At 47.8% G+C, this 22,704-nt stretch overlaps 2 protein-coding genes across 7 annotated transcripts in view; one reads left to right on the forward strand and one right to left on the reverse strand.

The window, feature by feature from the left end:
* Window positions 1-2,501: 2,501 nt before the first annotated feature.
* On the reverse strand, window positions 2,502-5,088 carry NDUFB11 (NADH:ubiquinone oxidoreductase subunit B11). Its single transcript, XM_029929575.1, has 3 exons — window positions 4,547-5,088; window positions 2,911-3,041; window positions 2,502-2,728 (listed from the first exon to the last, which is right to left on the reverse strand). Exons 1-3 carry the CDS (start codon window positions 4,751-4,753, stop codon window positions 2,602-2,604), a joined length of 465 nt encoding a protein of 154 aa, XP_029785435.1. The 5' UTR covers window positions 4,754-5,088; the 3' UTR covers window positions 2,502-2,601.
* A 212-nt stretch (window positions 5,089-5,300) lies between these two features.
* The window catches only part of RBM10 (RNA binding motif protein 10), a 30,061-nt gene continuing 12,657 nt past the window's right edge, over window positions 5,301-22,704 (forward strand). For 2 of the 6 annotated variants that reach the window (XM_029929569.1, XM_029929570.1), the window contains exons 1-4: window positions 5,301-5,606; window positions 7,536-7,677; window positions 20,212-20,395; window positions 21,840-22,070. In XM_029929569.1, coding sequence (XP_029785429.1) covers window positions 5,537-5,606; window positions 7,536-7,677; window positions 20,212-20,395; window positions 21,840-22,070 — 627 coding nt within the window. In that variant the 5' untranslated portion in view covers window positions 5,301-5,536. Of the gene's footprint in view, window positions 5,607-6,700; window positions 6,838-7,535; window positions 7,678-20,211; window positions 20,396-21,839; window positions 22,071-22,704 lie in introns of all 6 variants that reach the window. The other 4 variants (XM_029929573.1, XM_029929574.1, XM_029929572.1 and 1 more) reach the window with 3 other exon arrangements.

The following is a 22,704-nucleotide window of genomic DNA, read 5'->3' on the forward strand; positions in this document are numbered from 1 at the left end:
AAAATAAATAAAGTTAAAAAAGTAAATAAGCTTTGAAGGCTGTATGTACATTTTAATTGAGTGGTTAAAAGAGTTTTGGGGCCCCTGGGTGGCTCAGTCAGTTAAGTGCCTGACTCTTGACTTTGGCTCAGGTCATGATTTCCCTATTCATGAGTTTGAGCCCCACGACGGGCTCTTCACTGATGGTGCAGAGCCCACTTGGAATTCTCTCTCTTTGCCCCTTGACAGCTGGCAGTGTCTCTCTCTCTCTCTCTCTCTCTCAGGCTGACAGCATGGAACCTGCTTCAGATTTTTCTCTCTCCCTCTCTTTATGCCCTTCCCTTGCTCATGTGCTCTCTCTCTATGATAAATAAACTTAAAAAAATTTTTAATGTTTATTTTTGAGAGACAGAGAAAGACAGAGCACAAGTGGCAGAGGGGCATCAAGAGAGGGAGACACAGAATCTGAAGCAGGCTCCAGGCTCTGTCAGCACAGAGCCCTATGCAGGGCTTGAACTCACAGACCACGAGATCATGACCTGATCCAAAGTCTGCCGCTTACCCAAGTGAGCCACCCATGTGCCCCTTTTTTAATAAATTTAAAAAATGTTTTGAGGTGGCCAGGGTGGGTGGGCCCCAACGAGGGAGGAGGAAGGTGGTATTGTTGGCATCAGAAAGGGAACAAGGGCATGGATTTTAGGATTTAGTCTAAGTGCAGCCTCTTGTTTGACCAGCATAGAGGTTTCTGGAGAGCCTGAGAGCTTGATGAGGAGGCAGAACTGGGAAGTCTGCACGGGCTCATCTGCTAGTCCTCCGTGGCCATAAGCCTGAAGGGCACTGATGGTGGGGCCCAGCACTGGCACGGAGGTAACAATACCACATCTGTGAAACACACACCGTACCCGTCCCTGCTCTAAGTGAACGGATGTGCCCGAACACCTGCCCCGTGGGGCTTCCATCCTGGATGGGGTCGGTGGGGGGATTCGGTCTCTGGGCCCACGGCAGCATGTGGCAACAATAGGCTGAGGTTTTATAGGGAGTATTACCCCACTATACTCCACTACTTCGTGGCTAGGATAAGCTGTCCCTTGCACTTTCACGGTCCCAGTCACTGCAGGCTGCGAAGGTGGAGAGTACTCCCTTTACATGTTAGGATTCTCTGTGTTTGGGGCCTACCCTCAGGTTGGGAGACTGGTCCCATAATGAAGCGCTCAGGGAGTGAAACTGCTCACTTCTGGGAAGGCTCCTGTTCCCACCTTAGCCACATGCCAGTGGCCTGAGGCTCCTCTGGAGGAGACTCAGTAGCTAGGGGCAGAGACATCACCTCTAGCAGTGGGTCCATCAAGCCAGATTTTCTTCTGGTGGCCAGGGACTGGGGGCTCCTGTGTTCTCTGAAGTCCCAAGCAGGGATATGCAGAGATGGCAGCAATCAGCATATGATCTGGGAGTTCTAAAGTATGAGCTGTGGAATGTGGCCACCCGGGAAAGGCTAGAGATGTCATGGAGATGAAGGGGAGCCCGGACGTCCAAACTTAACAGGGATTTAGGAGAGACTCCATGGAAAGAAATGGACAGCCAGGGAAAGTCTCCCACTCCATCTTCTAGACCCCAGAAAGCCTGAAAGAATGAGACCCTAGTGGAAGGAGACAGCCTATTCCCAGAGAAGGAATGTGCAGGAGGGAGACTTCCTGCGAGACAGAGAGAGAGAGAGAGAGAGAGAGAGAGAGAGAGAGAGAGAGAGAGAGAGAGAGAGAGAGAGAGAGAGAGAGGGAGGGAGGGAGGGAGGGAGGGGGAGGGAGAGAGAAAGGAGAAAGGAGAGGAGCAAAGATACACAGGCATACACACAGATGAGATGTGCATCTGGAGTCAGAGACCACCCAGATTGGGAGAGAAGGGAAGGGAGAGGCATCCAGACTCACCAAGACACAAGACGGGCGGAAATGCCAAAGCTCAAAGAGAAACAAAGAAGGTAACAAGGGAGACAAACACCCATCCTCAGCGACAGAAAAGCCCCGCTCTGACACACCACCCTCCATCCCTGGTTGTCCTGACCCTCCTAACACCCGTCCTGGTGTGGTGGCTTTTCTCTAAAGATGGTTGCCATCGATTTTTTTCCTATATGCTACACCCCCATCGAGGGGATCCCCACGGCACCACAGAAGCAACCCAGGCTATTCTGCTGGAGACAGATGCCCCGTGGATGATTGAAGAGCCAGACATGTGAGTGACAAAGCCACCTTGGACGTCTATCCCAGCTGAGCCCTCCCTTCAGATGCCTCCAGCCCCCGCCAGCATCCGGCTGCAACCACCTGAGGCCCCAAGAGGAGCCACCTGCCCGAACCCAGTCAACCACAGGACCATGAAAGACAATGCTAAACTGTTGTGTTAAGCCACAGAGTTTTAGGGTGTTTGTTACCCACCAACAGAGAGTCGGAATACCCAGAAAAGGCTGCAGTGACCTTTGAAAACCTGACACCCCCATTCCCATGTCCCGTCCTCACAACAAAACCAATGCCAGCCAGTCAGACTTTCAGTCCCTTTAATTAGGTGCACTGAAGAAAGGGCAGAATGACAGGCAGGCAGTGAGAAGATGATGCTTCTTGAGCCCCACCTGGCAAGCGGTCAGTCCTCATCCTCCGGCAGCTGGATCTTGCTGGGGTCAAAGCAGTTGGACTCCATGATGGGGAGGCCATTGGCCTCTCGGTATTTAACAAGTCTCTCGGCTTCCCGGCGGGCCCATTCATGCATTCTGGGGGCAGCAGCACAGGGGTAGATGTGAGGGAGCCACACTGGACACCAATCCCCTTCTTGGCCCTCCCCTATTCCCCACTGGCACAAAGGACAAGATTCCCAGTGCAGTCCCCTTGAACCTCCACCCCTGCCTCTGTCTCTGCCCCTGCCCATCCCACTCTCTTGGACACCCCCATGCACCTGTAATCAGGCAGATAAGCTATAAAGGTGCTGCCGAAGACCAAGACAATGGAGAAGCCAAAGAAAAAGACGACCCGCATGTTCCAGAGATCCACGACAGGGTCCTTGTCGTAACCGTGGGAGTCTGGGTTCTGTGGCAAGAAGAAGAGGTCAATGAAGGCTTCCTGCGGCTCCACAAAGCCTTATGCTGGCCCTACATAAGTTGGTCTCCAGTTTCACCTCAGACCAATCTCCCCTCCCTTCTTTAATTCCTCTTTCTAGTCTTAGGCCTTGTCAAACTCCTTGCTACCGCAGGGCCTTTGCACTTACTAGTCCCTCTACCTGGAAAGCCCTCCCCCCCCCATTTCCTGTCATGGCTAGATCTATCTCCTTGTTCAAAGTTTGGGCTTCATAATCACTTCCCTTAGTCACCGTATCCATTACCAGTCTCACACTACAGGAAATTGCCACTTTTATAGGTTAAAAATGCTCGAATATTGCCAATTTCCTATGGTTTCGCGTGATAAAATTTCCCCCGACCCCCAAATCACTCTCCAACCACTTATCTTGCTTAACTTTCTTTCCAGCAGTATGAATTTACCAAGATAGCATCTCCCCAGATCTTATCACATTATTTTTATTATTATATACTCACTATGACCATTTCCAGATATTTTACATGTTTATTTTGTGTTCTCCATGATCATATACACTCTATGAGAGCATAGGCTTTATCTGATTTCCACACTGCTGAACCCCTAGGGCCCTGAAACTGCACCTGGCATACAGCAGGCCCTCCATCCTTATCTACAAAATGAATGAATAAACGAATATGCATCCAATATATCCAAGCCAGAGGTCAGTTCTGATGAGTACCTATTGTGTACCACACACAAACTTCACAATATCCCAGCGAGGTGGAAAGTACCAATAATAATTAACAACTTCTCATGCTGAATACTAAGGGCCAGGTGATGTACTGATCATTCTGACTCATTTAATTACATGAGGCAGATGTAGCATTTTATTTTCTAGAAGGCGTCCTAATACTTTCTCCGTTTTCCAGAGGCACCAAGGAGTTAAGCTACTTGTCCAAGGTCACAAAGACAAAGGACCGTCAGTGCCTGTATTCCAACCCTGGTATTCTGATTTCTGAGTTTCTGCTATCAACACAGCACAGAAGACCTGGTTCGGCCACATATTCAGCTATGCGGGTTTGGGCGAGTCACTTAATATCCTTATGCTTCAGTTTCCTCATCTGTAGAACGGGCATACTAACAGTACCTACTTCAAAACAGAGTTGTTTTGAGGATTACAGGAGATAACGTACGTAAAGTGTTTAGGGCACTGGCATTGAGCAAACACCGTATCAGTGTTTAGTATTACTATCGTTAATACTATTCTGCTTCTAACGGGTTTTAAGCACTGCCCACTTCAGGTTTGCTATCTGTCTGCAAAATAAAGCCAATTTCGCCTCTGGCCCTGAACCGAAGATTACCAGGAGATAAAGAAGAAAATCAATCTAGGCAAAGTTCCCAAGTCTTTGAGGCCTTCGCCAGCAGCGCAATTCTCGGCCGCCTAAAAACGTCCTCTGCAGCGTCCTGTCCACCGGCCCCCGATTGACCCTTCTGGCGTCCCGTTTCCCCCTCCCTCTCACCTTCTCATAGAGGTTTTCGTCCTCCGGGTCTGGGTCCTCCTGCCAGCGTACAGTCGGTTCCGGCGTCCGCTTCCCAACCACAGCCGACGGGGCGATCACAGCCCTGGACGAGCTGGATTCCCAGCGAACGCGGGCAGCCGGGAGCCCTCGCGTCGCCGCTACTGCCGAAAGGCGGCGAGCGCACAAACCTAACAGCCCCGCCGCCATGGCGGATTGTTCTACAGACTCTCAGGGGCGGGGACGGAAGTGCGATCTCGCGCAGGGGCAGTTGGCCCGAGCGCGACAATTCTCGCTCCGCCCCAACCTCACTAAATATGTCCCAGGTCCGGAACTTGTTTTCGAATGTGGCGAGGTGCTTAGTAGCCTTCTTTCCCTCCGCCGGTCATGGCCTCAGGGGAGCGCCCATTTTTTTAACGTCTCGGTCAGGCTAAGGAATTTATGGCTGATAGGTCGGCCCATTTGCTTGATAAGAAAGCGTTGACATTGGGTGGATGCAGGTCCCAGCCAACTGCCGGAGATTTCCTTGGTCCTTTGGGTAAAGGGGCGGGGCTTCCGCTTGTCTTTCATCTTCGAAGGAAGCCAAGCTTCTAAAAAGCGGGCCTCGCTCGATTGGCCAATCGCTACTCCTTTTTGCGACTTGCGAGCGTTCGCATGGAGAGTGGGGAGGTGGCATACGCTTACCAATCAGAGCCGACCATGGCTAGCCGTCGGCAGCCGGCGACCAATAGACGAGGCCGAGCAGAGCGCGCTCCCTTAGTAGGTGGATGGTGGTCGAAGCGCCGGCTCCCTTCTCGTCGTCGCCATTTTGTGCTGGTGACTGCGGCCGGCTGGGAGTAGGCGGCAGTGGGTTTCCTGGGGAGGGTGGTGCGCTTGGCGCTTCTCCCCTCCCTGCTCTTCCGCCCTCCTGCTTCCAGACTCAGACTTAACGCTGGTGCGGGCCGGTCCCGGCTGAGCTGGGAGAGTTGGAGGAGGTGGCGGCGCGCAGAGGTGATGTCCGGGAGCCCTCCCTTGACAGCCCGGGCCGAGAAGGTGAGCGTCGTCGCTGGTCGTGGGGGCGGAGGTAAGGGGCCGGGGGCGGGCGGGTGAGGAGAGGAGGTGCGTGGGCGGACTGCGGGATGTGGGCCTGGGCGACGCGCGGGACCAAGGGATGTGTGTCTGGCCTGAACCTGGGAGGGAGGTGTCTCCCCCCCCCCCTTTTTTTGAGAGCGGAGGCGCGTGCGCGATTGGGGCACAGGATGGGTGCACGCGGGTTGGGGGAAGGGAGAGACCGAGGAGAGTGGGTTTCTGTGGCTTACTGTGTTTGCGACGCGGAACTTTATCCGTGGGGAAGCGGATGGGTTTATATATACGGGAGAGGGTGTGCTGTCTGCTCTGTGTGACTTGGGTACTTACCAGTCTTTGGGGAAGTATTCGGTGGCTCTGGTCCTTATTCTTGGGTGGGGGAGGAGGGCAGACGTCTGTATGACTCTGGTCTTTATCCTTGGAGTACGTGCTGTAACTCAGGTCTTTATCCATGGGGAGGGGTCCTTATCCATAGGGAGGCGTCTTGCGACTGGCCCTAGCCCATTTGCTAGGTGGGGAGGGAGTGCAAGGAATGTGTGCATGACTTACAGCCACTTCTTTCAGAAGGGGTTCGGATCTGTGACTCTGACGCTCATCTTTTGAAAGAGGGCCTCAGTGCGTGATTATGGCTCGTGTTCTTTGTGGGCTCCTGTCTTGTGATTTTGGCCCGTAGTTAGCCGGGGCTGGTGTCTGTGACTTTGGTCCCTATCTGTTGTGGATACCGGTGTGTGACAATGACCTCTTTGCCAGAGTCTACTGAGGGTTTTGTATCGGGCTCTCATCCACTGGGGCACCTGGCTGTGATTCTAACTCTTCTCTGTCTGGGAGCCGATAACTCTAGTTCCCTGTGGTTTGAGGAGGAAGAGAAAATTGGTTGTGTGTATACACGGAGGAAAGGTGTGGTGGCAACCTAGTGTTGGGCAGGTGTTGTTACCGCCTGGTGTTGCCTGATTCCTGCTCAGAGGGTGGGGCCTGAAGATTCTGGGATACTTCTTGGTGACCCCTGGCCAGGTCACATGGCTCACAGGACTCACTTCATTCTCATGGCAGGCCTGGGGGTTGGGTGAGGCAACTGCCCTTCTATCCCAGCAGAACAGCACAGTGGTTGGGAACAGCCTCAAAAGGACTCCTTTCACCTCGGAATAAGTTGGACCCAGAGCCCTAGGGAGAGAACCACCTTGGGACCCGGCTGCGCAGGAGACCAGGCTCGAGGCTGAGCCATTTGCCGAGTAAGGGCCAAAGCTGCATTGGCCAGGAGCCCAGGGAGGCGGCAGCTGTCTCACCGCCAAGTTAGCCCCTATACCCTCTAGGCCTTTTATGATCTCCTGCTGTCTTGTAGGGGGCAGCCAACGTCTTGTGGGGAGGATGAAATGGCACCAGGGGGCCCATGGATGAGCCTGATGAGTGCCTGGGACTCCGTTGTGAGGTCTTGCCTCCCAGCCTGACCTCAGACAAGTAATCCAGTGTGGAGAGTCCCCTGGGCAAGTAGCTCTGGGCTTGGACTCGTCTGCCAGTCTCAGATGGCGAAGCCCTGATCACAGAATAGGTGGCACCACCAAGTCTCTGCAGCATGCTCCCTCTCTGTTGAGGGCCTTGCTTTTCCCATTTTATTTTACTTAAGTAAGCTCTGCGCCCATTGTAGGGCTTGAACTCACAACCCTGACATCCAGAGTTGCATGTTCTACCGACTAAGTCAGCCGGGTGCCCCTGGCCTTGCTATTTCTAGGGCGGTGGGCTCTGGCCTCATGTTTGTGGGGGAAGGAAGGAGCAGGCCAGGTAGGGGCTGCCTTCCCGCCCTGGTCCACAGGAGCTCTAGGAAGTTGGGAAATAATGTTTCTGGGCTAAGGGACAGTAGAGAGCCGTGAGAGAGCGAGGGTTTCTCAAGGAGGCTCCAACTGCCTTGACCCCTTTCTTCTACTCTCCCCAGAGTCCCTGCAGGACGCATCACCCAGGCTGGCAGATCATGGTGGCAGCAGCGGGGGTGGCTGGGAAGTGAAACGGAGCCAGCGGCTGAGGAGGGGCCCCAGCAGCCCCCGCAGGCCCTATCAGGACATGGAGTATGAAAGACGGTGAGTTACCCACTCCCACCCCTACCAAGCATCCCAGGCTTATCCCCATGTAAGAAGTGATCCTGGAAGGTGCCAGGAGTGGGCTTCCGGACGGAGGAAACAGTGCAGCGGATGATTGGTTTCTTTTCAGCAGACATTTGTTTGGCACCTGTTGTGAGCCAGGACCTGAGCTAGGCTCTGGGAATGCAGTGGCAGATGAGACAGATAAGATTGCAGCCTCCTCACTCAGGGTCTCACAAGGGAGGCCACGCAGTTTACAGGGGATTGAAAAACAGCTCTAGAGGTGCTGTGGTCGGTTGTGAAGTTGGAAGGGATCAAGAGAAAGGGAGGAATGGAGGTCGAGGCTCAGGTTTTCATTTTGGGTAAGTCAGGGATATGGTGCCTTTCAGCAAGGTGTGGACAGCCCATGCAGGAGGAGAGGCAGAGCTGGGTGGCAGACGGGCAGTGGTGGCTTGTATGGGCCTGTGGATTCTCAGGAGAGGGGTGTGGGCTGTAGCTTTGGGTTGGAGGGATGAAGAAGAGTGATGCCCTCAGAGCCAGGCATTTTGCACAGGACAAGTCTAGGGCCAGCCAGGTCAGATAGCAGGAGACTTCTGGGACATGGTGGGCCGAAGCTTGTGGGGTACTTATCTTGGAATGGAATGCTCTAGTATGGTTATTTTCATTTTATTTATTTTTTTCTATGGCTATTTTTAAACTCTAGTAGGAACAGGAAACGGTCGGGACACTTGGTAAAATACCGTCACCAGCCAGGTGGATCACTCCAGTTGATTCTAATGCACAAGACATATTCCTGACATTTTAAGATTGTATAGGAAAGGAGACCTAATGCCCCCAGAAAGTCTCTGTTAAGAGTCAGTAGATTAAAAAAAAAAAAAGTCGATTTATAAAAAGTCAGGGAGGAAGTAATTTTTTTTAATGCCTTACAAAAGGTTTCTTCTTCCACCGCCCCCTTTAAAAATGTTTTCTGAAAAGTGAGCCCAAATTTGAGATGTGGTCATCATCGAGTGCTATTCAGCCTCCTTAAAAAATGTCTTTTGATAGCATTCAGTTTGGGACTGCATTCACTGAAATACTCCATGGCAGTTTCTGAGTTTGAGTAGGCGACATACTTGTTTCAGGGTATATAACCAAAGAAAGCCACTGTCTGTCTTCTGGCTTTCAGAGGACCTCAACTGCAGAGGTGTGAGCAGATCATACCTTTTTAGTTCACAGTAGGTTTCTATCATAGGTCAGTACAGAGCCTTCTCTTGCCATATTTGGTTTTTCTTTTTGTTTCCAATTCCCATAGCTGTAGGCAGCTGCTCTGTCCTATTCGAAACGTATCCTTCTAAAATAGGTAGCACAGGTTAGGGTGTCTGTGTTTTTAGTTTACACAAATGGCAGAGAGCTAGGGTTTTCATTTTGTTTCCTGAACATTGTATTACTCGGCACTGCATTTTTAAGATCTACCTCTACTGCCATGTGTATATTTAGTGCTTTTCTTCTAATTGGTCCCACGGACACCTTTGGGTGTGCCTCTTGCCTTTTACTTAATGATTCCCTTGAGGATGGATACCTGGGAGCGCCTGGGTGGCTCAGCCGGTTAAGGGTCCTACTTCCGCTCAGGTCATGATCTCACTGTTCGTGGGTTCGAGCCCCTCATCGAGTTCTGCTGACGCATCGGAGCCTGGATCCGGCTTCAGATTCTGTCTCTCCCCCTCTTTGCCCCTCCCCTGCTTAAATGCTCTCGCTCTCTCGCTCGCTCGCTCTCTCTCTCAAAAATAAACGTTAAAACATTTTAATTAAAAAAGGGGGGTGGATACCTGTAAAATTCATCACTTTTTTTGTTTTGTGTTATAATCTGTGCTTTCAGAATCTTCTCTGTTCCTACCTCTGGATCACAAAGATTGCACTCTCTAGTTTCCCCTTTTGCATTCAAATCTTTAATAACATCTAGAATACACTTCTGAATACATACAAAGTATGTTCTGGCGCCTATAGTGGGCAGTTTTCCCAGTACTGCCTTTTAAATAGTCCAGTTTTTCTTTATTATTTTGTAGTACCTTATCTCATTTCAAGTTCTCTCACGTATGTGGATCTGATCTTATGTGATCTGATTTTTTTCATTGGTCTATTTGCTTATTCTCATGTCAGAACCTCACTGTTTTTGTTATTATGGCTTTATAGAATCTCTTACTTAGCTCCCACTTTGCTCCCTTATTTATCAAAGTTGATTTTATCCATTTGTGGAACTTAAATGAAAAATGTATCAAGTCCCTTAAAAACATTCAAGAATTTTGATTGACGGGTACCTGGGTAGATCAGTTGGTTAAGTGTCTGACTCTTGGTTTCAGCTCAGGTCACGATCTCATGGTTAGTTCGAGCCCCGCATCGGGCTCAATGCTGACATTGCGGAGCCTGCTTGGGATTTCTCTCTCCCTCTCTGCTCCTCCCCAGCTTGCTGTCTCTCCCCCAAAAAAATAAATATAAGAAAGTTAAAAACATTGTTTTAATTGAGATCACATTGAATTTATATATTGATTTGGGAGAGAGCTGTCATCTTTGTTAAGTGGTAATCTCATCCAAGCCCTGTCTGGAGGATTTTTAAAAATGTTTTAATGTTTATTTTGAAATTTTTTTAATGTTTATTTTTGAGAGAGAGACAGAGTGCACGTGGGGTTGGGGCAAAGAAAGACTGAGACACAGGATCCAAAGCAGGCTCCAGGCTCCAAGCTGTCAGCACAGAGCCCGACGTGGAGCTTGAAGTCATGAACTGTGAGCTAATGACCTGAGCTAAAGTCAGACGTTTAACTGACTGAGCCACCCAGGCGCCCCATGAATGGAGAATATTTTAAAATTTGTTTAAAGGACATACAAATCTGAATAAATGAAAATACAAGTCTTGTATAATTCCTAGGTGTTTCAGTAGTCTTCATTGACATCTTATTTTCTTTTATATTTTCCAAGCTGGTGTTTGCTGGGATAGAGAAAAGCTGTTGATTTTTTTAATAAGTTCTCTTATCCCTGTACTCTCTTGTTATTTCTAACTTTTCATTGTCGATTCTGATGGGCTTTCCAAGCAGCTGGTCACGCTGTATGCAAATCAATTCTGTCACTTCTTTTTCCTCCCTCATAACGTTGTCTGAGACTTTAGTACCAGTTTATTTTCTTTCTCATAAAGGGCATCTGCAGATAGGCATTCATTCCTGGCCCAATAAGCAGTCCTTTCTGCTTAGCCATCAAATTGGATGTGTGCTGTAGACTTTTAAAATGTAGCCTTTAATAGACCAAGAAAATTCTCTAATCTTTGTTTGCCAAGATTGATCAGAAATGAGAATCCAGCTTCAGAATTAGATGTTTTTTTCTCCATTTGTCCATCAATTTCATAAATCACATTAAATTACATCCTTGCCAGGACACCTGGGTGGCTCAGTTGGTTGAATGTCTGACTCTTGGTTTCAGCTCAGGTCATGATCTCATGGTTTGTGAGTTCAAGCCCCATGTACGGCTCCTTGCTGACTGCATGGAGCCTGCTTGGGATTTCTCTCTCCCTTTCTTTCTCTGCCCCTCCCTGGCTTGCGTGCACGCGCTCGCGCTCTCTCGCTCACTCGCTCTCGCTCTCTCGCTCTCGCTCTCTCTCTCTCTCTCTCTCTCTCAAAAAATAAACATTAAAAAGTAAATTTAAAAAAATAAATTACATCCTTGCCATTGTTGAAGTCTGCCCTCCTTGTTCATGGTGTATATGTGTATGCTTCTAACTTCTTATTTTGAAAAAAATTTCCGGTTTTCAGAAAAGTTGCAAGTACAGTAAACACCCTTATATCTTCTACCCAGAACCACCAGTCATAAACTTTTTGCCACGCTCGTTTTATCTACATCTCTCTCTTCCTCTCATCTCTCTCAATACAAATATACGTCCATTTATCTATTTACAGACCAAATTTTCTTTCTGAATTGTTTGAGTTAGTGGCAGACATGACCCTTAAGTACTACACGTATGTTCTAAGAACAAGGACTTTCTTGTGGTGCCTGGGTGACTCAGTTGGTTAAGCGTCAGACTTTGGCTCCAGTTGTGATCTCACGGTTCATGAGTTCAAGCCGCTTGTTGGACTCTGCTGTCCGCACAGGGCCCACTTCGGATCCTCTCTGCCTGTCCTCGACTCATGCTCACTCTTTCTCAAAAATAATAAGTGTTTTTTTAAATCTAAAAACAAACAAAAAAAGAACACAGACATTCTCTTCCATAACCACAGTACGCTTATAAATATCAGGAAATTGGACATTGTTAAAATACTTTTATTTTCTATAAAGGTTTATGTTCATTTTTTTATTTTGGTGCCCAAACCTAGGAACGAACCAAGCACAAAAGTCCATATTCAGATGTCAGCCCTTGTCCTTTATTGCATCTGTTCCATAGTCTAGGACCTAATCCAAGGTCGTGCACTGCATGGAGCTCCTTTGTGTTTGTGATTCCCTTAATCTGGAACCTTTATTTGTTCTTCAGTCTTTCTTTTTCTTTTTATGACCTTGATATGTTTTAAGAGTACAGATCATTTGCTTTGTAGATATTTCTGAATTTTCTAATGCTTATTCATGAATTTATGGCAGGAAAATCATTTTCTAATATCTGTGTTTTTATTTTTCATTTTATTAAAAGTTTATTTTTGAGAGAGAAAGAGAGAGAGAGGAGAAAGAGGAGGAGTAGGGAAGAGAGAGGATGTACCAAGCAGGCTCTACACTGTCAGCACAGAGCCCGACGTGGGGCTAGAACGCACAAGTTGTGGGATTATGACCTGAGCCAAAATCAAGAGTCATACTCTTAAAATTTTTTTTTAATGTTTTATTTATTTTTGATACAGAGACAGAGCATGAGAGGGGGAGAGGCAGAGAGAGAAGGAGACAGAACCGGAAGCAGGCTCCAGGCTCTGAGCTAGCTGTCAGCACAGAGCCTGACGCGGGGCTCGAACCCACGAACGTGAGATCTGACCTGAGCCAAAGCCGGAGACTTAACCGACTGAGCCACGCAGGCGCCCCTAATATCTGTGTTTTTAAAAGTTGTATTTGTAGCGCCTGGGTACCTCAGTCAGTTAAGTGTCTGACTTTGGCTCAGGTCATGATCTCAGCAGCCTCTGAGTTTGAGCAAACCCCGAGTCAAGCTCTGTGCTGACAGCTCAGAGCATGGAGCCTGCTTCAGATTGTGTGTGTGTGTGTGTGTGTGTGTGTCTGTCTGTCTGTCTCTCTCTCTCTCTTTCTCTCTCTGTCTCTCAGAAATAAACATTAAAAATTAAGTTAAAGTTATATTTGATTAGATGCTATATTACTTCGGATATTTGCATCTGTGTTACTCAGTAAAGTGGTCCTATGATTTCCTTCTCTAGTATTCATCCGACATTGAGTCAGCGTAGCCTCATGGCATGATTTGGGCAGCTTTTGCCATTCTCTCTCTATTGGAGGAACGTGTATAATAATTACGTGTCCCTTGAACGCTCGATAAAACTCAGCTTTAAAAGGGCCTGGGTTTTTGATGATCATTTTGTCTACCTCTTTTGCCAATTTTGGCAGTTTGTGTTTTTTTTTCTTTTTTAGAAATACATTCATTTTGTGGAGGTCCTCACATGGTTCAGTCCAGCTGAAATATATTATGAATAGAGTCTGTCTTTGGAAGGTGTGTGGTCAGAGTGCTTTGTGGCCAATGAAAGGCATCTTATACTATCAAACCCATTCTCTTCCCGAGTTTAGATAGCAAGAGTTCAATATGCAAATTTATTTGGCTTAGATGCTGAGTGTCAGAGTTAATGATTTCACCTGAACATTTATCCAACTCTGTTCAGTTCTTAAATTCTTATGATTAGAGTTCAACTCTTGAGGCCTAACTGTGGTAGGCAAACATGAAGACATACTGCTCATACCAAAAACCTTAAAAATACACCACTCATACCAGCTACTTCTTGTCCAGGCATTTATCATAAAGAAATGTGGGTTCCAAGCAAGCTCACGAGGACAGGGACTTCATTTTATTCACAGCAGTATCCCCAGGACCTGGAACAGTTCTCGACACATAGCAAGTGTTACATTAATATTTGTTGAATGAATAAATGAACGAATAATTATGAAAAATTGAAAACCAACCAGATAGCTGGAATCATTTTATTTTCCCCATTTGTTAATTATCTTCGAGCTTTATGGTGTTTTTCCAGTATTTTATTATGAAATTTCAGGCACACAGCTACGCCAAAAGAATTTTATACCTATCCACTGGATTTCATACCCATCCGCTGGATTCTCCCATGGATATTTTACCATGCTTGCTTTATACATGCTTATTTGTTTATGGTGTCTTTTAACATATTTTTAACTTTGTACAAAGCCAGAGTTACCAGGGTTTGTTTGTTTTTTATGACTTCAGAGTTTTGTCTTGCTTAGAAAGGCCTTTCCCATTCTTGGGGTGATTAATTTTTTTCTTATGTTTTCTTTTTAATGTTTTTACATTTTCTATTAAGGGATTTAGTAAAAGGCGAAAGATTTATGCGATGTGAAGAGAAACTAGAGTATTCTATTCAGGGATTTAAATGTTTCATTCATCTAGAATTTACTAGGTATAAGAAGTGAGGCAGATGAACAAACTTTATTTTCTTAAACCTCTTCTGAGAAGGACCTGATAGTAAATATTGTTGGCATTGCAGACCACACGGTCTCTGTCACAACTACTCAGCTGAAAACAGCCACAGACCATATGTGTGTGAACGGGTTTAACCATGTTCAAGAAAACTTTATTTAGTCAACTGGATTGGGTCCACTGGGTGTAGTTTGCTGATCCCTGGGCCGATCTCTGGGCCAGACCGTTGTTGCAACTGGTATTGATCGACTAATCCATTTTCCCCTGTTCATTTGAAATGCAACCTTTGGCTGACTCTGAATTTCTGTGTGTGTTTTTGTGTAGTCTGGACTCTGTTCCATTTCACTGATCCGTCCGTTTGTGCTTCACTTGTGCCACCTTTGTATATAATACATTGTGGTATCTGGTGTGGCTCCTCTCTCCTTCGTTAGTCTTTTTTTTTTTTTCAGCAGAATTTTCCTGACTCTTAAAAGTTTCTTCTCGTCCTTTGCTGTTATAAATAGCCCTGTATTGAATGATGTTTTTGTATGTGCGCAAGTGTGTTGGTACGTTAAATTTCCAGGAGAATTGGGGGTTACAGGGTAGATTTTTCGTTTTGCCAGCCATTTCCAAATTCTCCTCTGTGGGGACTGTTCCATTTTCACTCCTACCAGCAATAGGAGAGTGACTATTTCCTGTACAGCCTTACCAACAGTGTGTTGTCAAACATTTGGACTTCTGCACTTCTGCAGATCTGTTGCATTAAAAAATGTTCTATCACAAACCTAACACGTAGAAGAATTCCAAATAATGTATGTAGATACTTCCCATTCTGGGAGACAGAGCTCAGTACCCCACCTCTTGAGTGTGGGCTAGTCTTAATGACTCATGTCTAAAGAACAGAGTGTAGAAAGGGAAAAAGAGAAACTACAGTGAAGAAACCTGGCCTACCCCACCACAGCCACACGATCAAGGTCAGCATCACCAGTGATAAACCATGTTGATAACATGTACCCCTGTATACAGTGCCATCAGTAGGGCAGATCACCTCTCTTGTATTTGCCCCAAAAGACATAGCCTCCATAACCTCAAGTCTAATCACAAGAACACGGCAGACAAACCCAAGTGGAGGTACATCTACACAGTACCTGACCGGTGCTCTTCAAACCTGTCTAGGTCATAAACAAACAAGGCAAGACTAAGAAACTTTCCCGGCCCAGAGGAGACTAAAAGCAGTGTGTTCTGGACTCAATCCTGGAATAGGAAGTGGATGCAGGTAGTGGAAAAGCAGGCAAACTCATAATTAAGGTTGTAGTTTAGTGAACTTCATAGTTTTGACAAATGCATGGTGGTCACATTTGTCCCCTCTTAACATTAGGAGAAGGTGGGTGAATGGTATAAGAGCGTTCTGTTATCTTTTCAGCTTTTCCATAAATCTAAAACTATTTCAAAATAAGTTTGACTTCCTCAAGATTAGAAACTTAAGTATATCAACAGACATTGTTCAACCCACAGAATGGGCGAATGTATTTGCAATTCCTCTATCTGATAAGAGATTTACACCTAGAGTGTATAAAGAGCTCCTAAAATAGCACAGAAAAACTCCATTCATGAAGGGACCAAAGACTCGGAATAGATGCAGAACAAGTGCTGGTGAGGAGGTAGAGAAATTGGAACCTGGGCGCATTGCTCATGGGAATGTAAACGGTGCAGCTGCTGTGGAACACAGGACGGAGCTTCCTCAGGAAAGCCTAGAACTACCATATGGTCCAGCAGTCCCACTCCTGGGTGTTTTACCCAAAGGAATTGAAAGCAGGGAGTCAAACAGATACTTGCAAACCAGTTTTCTTAGCATTCTTCACAACATCCAAAACAACCGGCAGGTGGGTGCAGCCCAGGTGGCCGTCAACAGATGAATGGCCAAACAAAATGCGGTATATGCCGTACGTGCGTATGTGCTTACATATATGTTCAGCCATAAAAAAGAACAAAATTCTGATGCATTCTGCAATGTAGACGAGCCTTGAAAGCATTATGCTAAGTGAAAGAGGCCAAACACAAAGGAACACATATGACTTCACTTATGTGAGGCACCTAGAATAGATAAATTCAGAGAGACAGAAAGTAGACTGGTGGTTGTGGGGTAGGGTGGGAAGTTGTTCAGCGAGTCCAAAGTTTCTGTATGGGATGATGGAAAGGTTCTGGAAATAGTGGTGATGACCGCAACGTCATGAATGTACTTTGTGGTAAAATGAAAATGACTTAAAAATATACAAAAATAATTTTTTTTGAGGATTTTTTATTTTTAAAAAATGTTTATTTTTTGAGAAAGAAAGACAGAGTGTGAGTGGGGAGGGGCAGAGAGAGAGGGAGACACAGAATCTGAAGCAGGCTCCAGGCTCTGAGCTGTCAGCACAGAGCCCAATGCGGGGCTTGAACCCACAAACCGTGATATCATGACCTCAGCCAAAGTCCCACGCTTAACCCAGTCCCAGTAATGAGCCACCCAGACACCCCTACAGAAGTAAATTTTAAATGTTTATTTTTAATGGCCTATCCAGTATAGTTTTCTTTTTTCAATTTATTTATTTAATTAAGTCATCTCTGCACCCGATGTGGGACTTGAATTCATGACCCCGAGATGAAGAGTCATGCGTTCTTCCAACTGAGCCACCCAGGTGCCCTCTATCCAGGGTGGTTTTAATTTGCATCCTTCATTATGTGATAGAGCACCTTTCAAATATAAATCATGTGTATTTCTTTTCTGTGAATTCTGTTCCTCTTTTTCTTTCCATACTTTTCCCAGTTTGTCCTGACTTGGATCAGGGTGGTTTTTTGTCTTTTCCCGGCAGAAATGTTTTATTTTTATATAGTCAACTTTAATCATCTTCTGTGGCTTCTGGATTTGGGTCATAGTTTTCCCCATTTCAAGATTATCAAGAAATCATCTTATGTTTTCTTCTATTTTTATGGTTTCACTTCTTCCATTTAAATCTTTTACCCATTTTGTCTTTATTATTATTATTTTTACTGTTGGACAGTGCATTTCTTTTCACATTTTCCTGATTTTTTTTAATTAAAAAATTTTTTAATGTTTATTTTAAAAAATAAACATTTTAGGGGCGCCTGGGTGGCTCAGTCGGTTAAGCCTCTGGCTTCGGCTCAGGTCAGATCTAACGGTTGTGGGTTCGAGCCCCGCATCGGGCTCTGTGCTGACAGCTAGCTCAGAGCCTGGAGCCTGCTTCCAGTTCTGTGTCTCCTTCTCTCTCTGCCCCTCCCCCTCTCATGCTCTGTCTCTCTCAGTATCAAAAATAAATAAAACAAAAAAAATTTTAAAAAATAAATAAAACAAAAAATAAACATTTTGGGGGAAGGGCAGAATCTGAAGCAGGCTCTAGGCTCCGAGCCATCAGCACAGAGACAGACATGGGGCTCAAACCCATGTACCGTGAGATCATGACCTGAGCTGAGTTTGGATGCTTAACCGACTGAGCCACCTAGGCGCCCCTTTAATTTTTTTTATCATCATGAGATGTGTACTCTTTAATCCCTATGCCCTCTTTCCCCCACCTCCCCTCCTGTAACCATCAATTTGTTCTCTATAGTTAAGAGTCTGTTTCTTGGTTGGTCTCTCTTTGTTCCCTTTGCTTGTTTGATTTATTTCTTAAATTCCACATATGAGTGAAATCATAAGATACTTGTCTTTCTCTGACTTTTTTGCTTAGCATTGTACTCTAGCTCCATCCATGTTGTTACAAATCTTTGACCCATATTAAACATACTCAGGTTTATATGTGTGAAGTATAGTCGTAAAATCTTGTGTTTGTGTAATTAACCTTTTTGGTTTAGTTATACTTGGAACCTTTCCATTTCTTTAAAAAATTTTTTTAATGTTTTTACGTTTTTTTTTCTTTTGAGAGAGAGCAAGAGAGTGTGCGTGTGTGTGAGCAGGGGAGGGCCAGAGAGAGAGGGAGACACAGAATCCGAAACAGGCTCCAGGCTCTGAGCTGTCAGTGCAGAACCTGATGCAGGGCTCGAACTCATAAACTGAGAACATGAACTGACCTGAAGTCAGATGTTTAACCAACTGAGCCACTCAGGTGCCCCAGGATCTTCCCATTTCTAAACGGTGGCTCTTTGAATATAGGCAATGTATTATTTCTGCATATTACTTTTGTACACAGCGTCCTTGCTGATTTATTGTTTATAATAATTTCTCAGTTGATTCTCTTAGGCTATGTAGATATGTCCTCATATAATTTATAAATAATGGTAATCTTACCTGTTCCTTTCCAGCTTTTAACCTTTTTTCTCTATTTTCTTTTTTGGTTCAGTTAGTATTTTAAAATGGTGTTCATAGTGGTGTTGATAATGGCCATTTAAAAACTTTTTTATGTTAATTTATTTTTGAATGAGAGAGAGAGAGTGTGAGCTGAGGTGGGGCAGAGGGGGGGGGGGGGGCAGATACAGAATCTGAAGCTGGCTCCAGACTCTGAGCTGTCAGCACAGAGCCCGATGTAGGGCTCAAACCCACAAACTGTGAGATTATGACCTGAACCGAAGTCGGAAGCTCAGCCAACTGAGCCACCCAGGCGCCCCTGATAATCAACATTCTAAAAGTGTTCCTGACCAGCATTGGGACCAGCTAGCAATAGTCTTACGATGTCTGTTTCTTCTTCTTCTGCTTTTTTTTTTTTGATGTTTGTTTATTTTTGACAGAGAGAGAAAATGCGAATGGGGGAGGGGCAGAGAGAGAAGGAGACATAGAATCAGAAGAGGATTCAGGCTCTGAACTGAAGTCAGATGCTTAACTGACTGAGCCACCCAGGTGCCCCTGTTTTTTCTTAAGTAAACTCGCATTGGTTGCTTTTAGAACACTTTTTAAATCATTATTTTATCAAACAATTATTGGACACCCACTGAGTCCCGGGTACTAAGCTAAGCTTTGGGAAATAGGGCAGGGAGACCCTCTAGGTGTTGTCCCAACACACAGTCTAGTACTTCTTTAAATCATCAAATGCACATGAGGAGTGCCTGGCTGGCTCAGGTGGCAGAGCATGTGACTCTTTTTTAATGTTTATTTTAAAGATTTTTTAATGTTTATTTTTGAGAGAAAGAGAGACAGAATGTGAGCAGGTGGGGGAGGGTGGACAAAGAGACAAGGAGACACAGAATCTGAAGTAAGTTCCAGGCTCCAAGCTATCAGCACAGAGCCCAATGTGGGGCTTGAACTCATGAACCACTAGATCATGACCTGGGCTAAAGTTGGACACTTAACTGACTGAGCCACCCAGACACCCCAAGGGAGCATGCTACTCTTGATTGCAGGGTTGTAAGTTCAAGCCCCACATTGGATATAGAGATTACCTAAAAATAAGATCTTTAAAAAAAAGAAATGCACATGAAATCAGCTTTGAGATCATTACTTTATAGTAATCGAAGTAGGAAAAATTTCAACAGAATAGCTGTCAGTGCTAACGGGGTGACCGTGAAACAGAGGGGCAGGGTAGCACGGGAGAGGTCGGTGGAGACCTCACCCCACGTATCTTTCAGACCTTGCAGGATCTGGGTGAGCATTGTGGACTTTTATCTTGAAAATAAGAAGGAGCCATTGAAGGGAGTGCTCTGGTTAGGCTTGATTGTCTTTGCCTTTGGATTTGGGATGTAGAGAAGGAGCAGGGAAGGGCCTGGTGGAGGTGAGACTGGCCCCGAGGCCATGCCCGAGGGCCCTGTGAAGGAAGTCGGGTATGGATGGGGGAGGTGGCGGAGGGAAGCGGAAGTGGATTGGGTTTGAGAGGTGGGGGGCAGCTCCCCTTGCCGCAGAGTCAGGATCAGGGACCCCTGTGGGGAGTGGGATCTAAGAGTCTAGAGCGAGTGAGTGTGTGGGAGCCCCCCTCACCTCTTACACCTTTCAGAAAGGACTGCCCTCTAATCCTTCCCCATCCTTCTTCCATCAGAGGCGGTCGCGGGGACAGGACTGGACGCTATGGAGCCACCGACCGTTCGCAGGATGACGGGGGGGAGAACCGAAGCCGAGACCATGACTACCGGGACATGGACTACCGCTCGTACCCTCGTGAGTGCGGTAGTCAGGAGGGCAAGCACGACTATGACGACTCATCCGAGGAGCAGAGCGCAGAGGTAAGGGCCGGGGACGACAGGCGCCCGCCGGGCCTCTGGTTGTAGCAGCACGCGCAGGTAGCTCTCCGCTCCCATACTTTCAGGCTGTGCTCAGTGGCTTTGCCTCACCTGGAGGATCTGTCTCTGCTCCCCTCTCTGAGGGCTTCTCTCCTGACTGAGTTGGGTCTCCCTGACTTCCACGTGCTTGGCTCTATGCTTCTGAGGGCCCCTGGCCGTCACCTCTCTTCCTTCTTCCCTGTTGTTCAGTTGGGTCCGAGGTTCACTGCAAGCCATTTGCCGCCTACTCCCAGCCAGTTTGGGACCCTTGGACAGCCTCTTGCATGGGACCCAACATCTGGGGTTGGGAGGGCCGTGGGGAAACTGGATATGACCAAACGGTGCAGTCCTGGGAAGCCAGCTGGGGGCATTCCCAGGGGCAGCAGAGCCCCTGTACAAAAGGAAAAGACCTTCTGGGACCTGTCCTTTGAGCTGAGGGGGTAGCCAGTTCCAGGTTGGCTAGTTAGCCCTAGCCTGAGGAAGGGAGGCGTGATGCTCACCATCTGAGAAGAGGAAGCAGCCTTGCCTTAGGGGAACCCCAGTTTGAGAGGACAGTCCATCCGGGCCCAGGTCCAAGCAAGCAGGCAGGTCTCCTCTCTAGCAGGGCGGGAAGGGTACTGTTGCAAGCCAGCCCTGGAGGACAGAGTGTGAGCCACCAGCTGCCTTCTGGGAGAGTCCAGCACAAAGAACTCTGGTGGGCAGTCTGGTTTCCCCAGTGGCCGCTGTGAGATGTGCCTGGATGTCTCCAGCACACCGGGGGCCCCTGGGTAGCCCCTTTGGGAAGAGTGGGAGTGGAGCGCTGAGTTATCTGGTCCCCCTGAGGGCAGAAGGAATGTTGACCCTGGCCTGGCCTGCGTAGTCCTGGAAGGATGGCTTGGGCGACACCCACGAACTCAGTGAGCACACCGTGTTGGAAGGGAGCCTGGTGGTGATAGAAGACTGGCCAGGCAGAGGAGCGGGACCGGGGGCAGGGCTATGGCCCTCACACCTTTGCCAGCCCCTGCTCTGGATGAGATATCAAGCAGCAGTTATGCACATGCTGGCTGAACCGCAAGGGAGGAAGTGGGGGAAACAGGGCAGGATTTAGTGTGCTGACCCTAGACCCAAGGAGGTTTAAGTGGTGTGCGGTCACCTGCCTGTGGGAGTTCCTCCCCCGCAGCAGTACTGCCACCAGCCTCTCCCCACTCCCCACCAAGGCAGCCCCCAAAAGGCATCCTGGGGACAGTTTCCCACCCCAGAAGAGTTGCAGTCCAGGGCTTACCCATTTTGCCTGCCCTGAGCCTTTAGCCGGAGCCCGCCCACCCCTGGCTTTCAGAGCCTACCTGCCTCAGAGAGCCAGCGGCCAGCCCCTAGGCCCACCCCAGACTGACTGCCCGTCTGGTGTCTCTCGTCTTATTCTGTTGGCCAGGATTCCTACGAGGCCTCCCCGGGCTCTGAGACTCAGCGTAGGCGGCGGCGGCGGCACAGGCACAGCCCCACTGGCCCGCCAGGCTTCCCCCGAGACGGCGACTATCGGGACCAGGACTATCGGACCGAGCAAGGGGAGGAGGAGGAGGAGGATGAGGAGGAGGAGGAGGAGGAGAAGGCCAGTAACATCGTCATGCTGAGGATGCTGCCACAGGCAGCCACTGAGGATGACGTACGTGCCCCCCTCATGGCCCTGGGCAGGTGGCAGAGCAGGAGGCCAGGCTGGGTCTCCTCCAGGGCCCCCAGCTTCTCCCGCGCCCTGAACTCAGCACCTTTTATCCCTTCTCTCTCCCAGCACCCATCCATCCTCTGGGCAGGCCCTTGTCCTCTCCTGGTCTGGAAGGGTGGAGTGTCGGATAGGCTGGCTTGGCCAAGGGGCTGCCGCGGTGGGGTGTGGGAGGGAACAGAGCATTTCTCCCGAACATTCCACTGGTCATCCATCCGTTCTGCATGTGTTGACTAAGGGCCAGATGCTCCCCAGGCCCAGAGCCAGGTATTGCTGGTGGCAGAGATGATGTAGGGCCCAGCAGTCCTGGGGATAGGGAGGGTCCCCATGGGATTTTCTGAGGTTTTATTCACATTCTATCCTCATACCCTCAGCCCTGCCCTCTTGTCAGCAGTATCAGATCTCAGTGCCCTGGCCACAGAGGCCTGTGTTCTCTGACGTCCTTCGCTGCTCCTGACAGCCTCCCCGCTCTGTTCTTTGACATTTCCTTCCCTATTCCTCCCTTTTCTTCTGTTTCCTTCTAATACAGACTTTCCCTAACAAGCCCCAACAGAACGCCAGAGGGCCACTAGAATGGTGT

This window comes from Suricata suricatta, chromosome X, assembly GCF_006229205.1.
Source record: "Suricata suricatta isolate VVHF042 chromosome X, meerkat_22Aug2017_6uvM2_HiC, whole genome shotgun sequence".
NCBI lineage: Eukaryota > Metazoa > Chordata > Mammalia > Carnivora > Herpestidae > Suricata > Suricata suricatta.

Coding starts and splice junctions, on each gene's coding strand:
- NDUFB11 (XM_029929575.1), bottom strand. CDS start 4,753: ATGGCGGCGGGGCTGTTAGGTTTGTGCGCTCGCCGCCTTTCGGCAGTA. Junction 3,042..4,546: donor ACGAAAACCTCTATGAGAAG/GTGAGAGGGAGG, acceptor TTCTTGCCACAG/AACCCAGACTCCCACGGTTA. Junction 2,729..2,910: donor GCTTATCTGCCTGATTACAG/GTGCATGGGGGT, acceptor TGCTGCCCCCAG/AATGCATGAATGGGCCCGCC.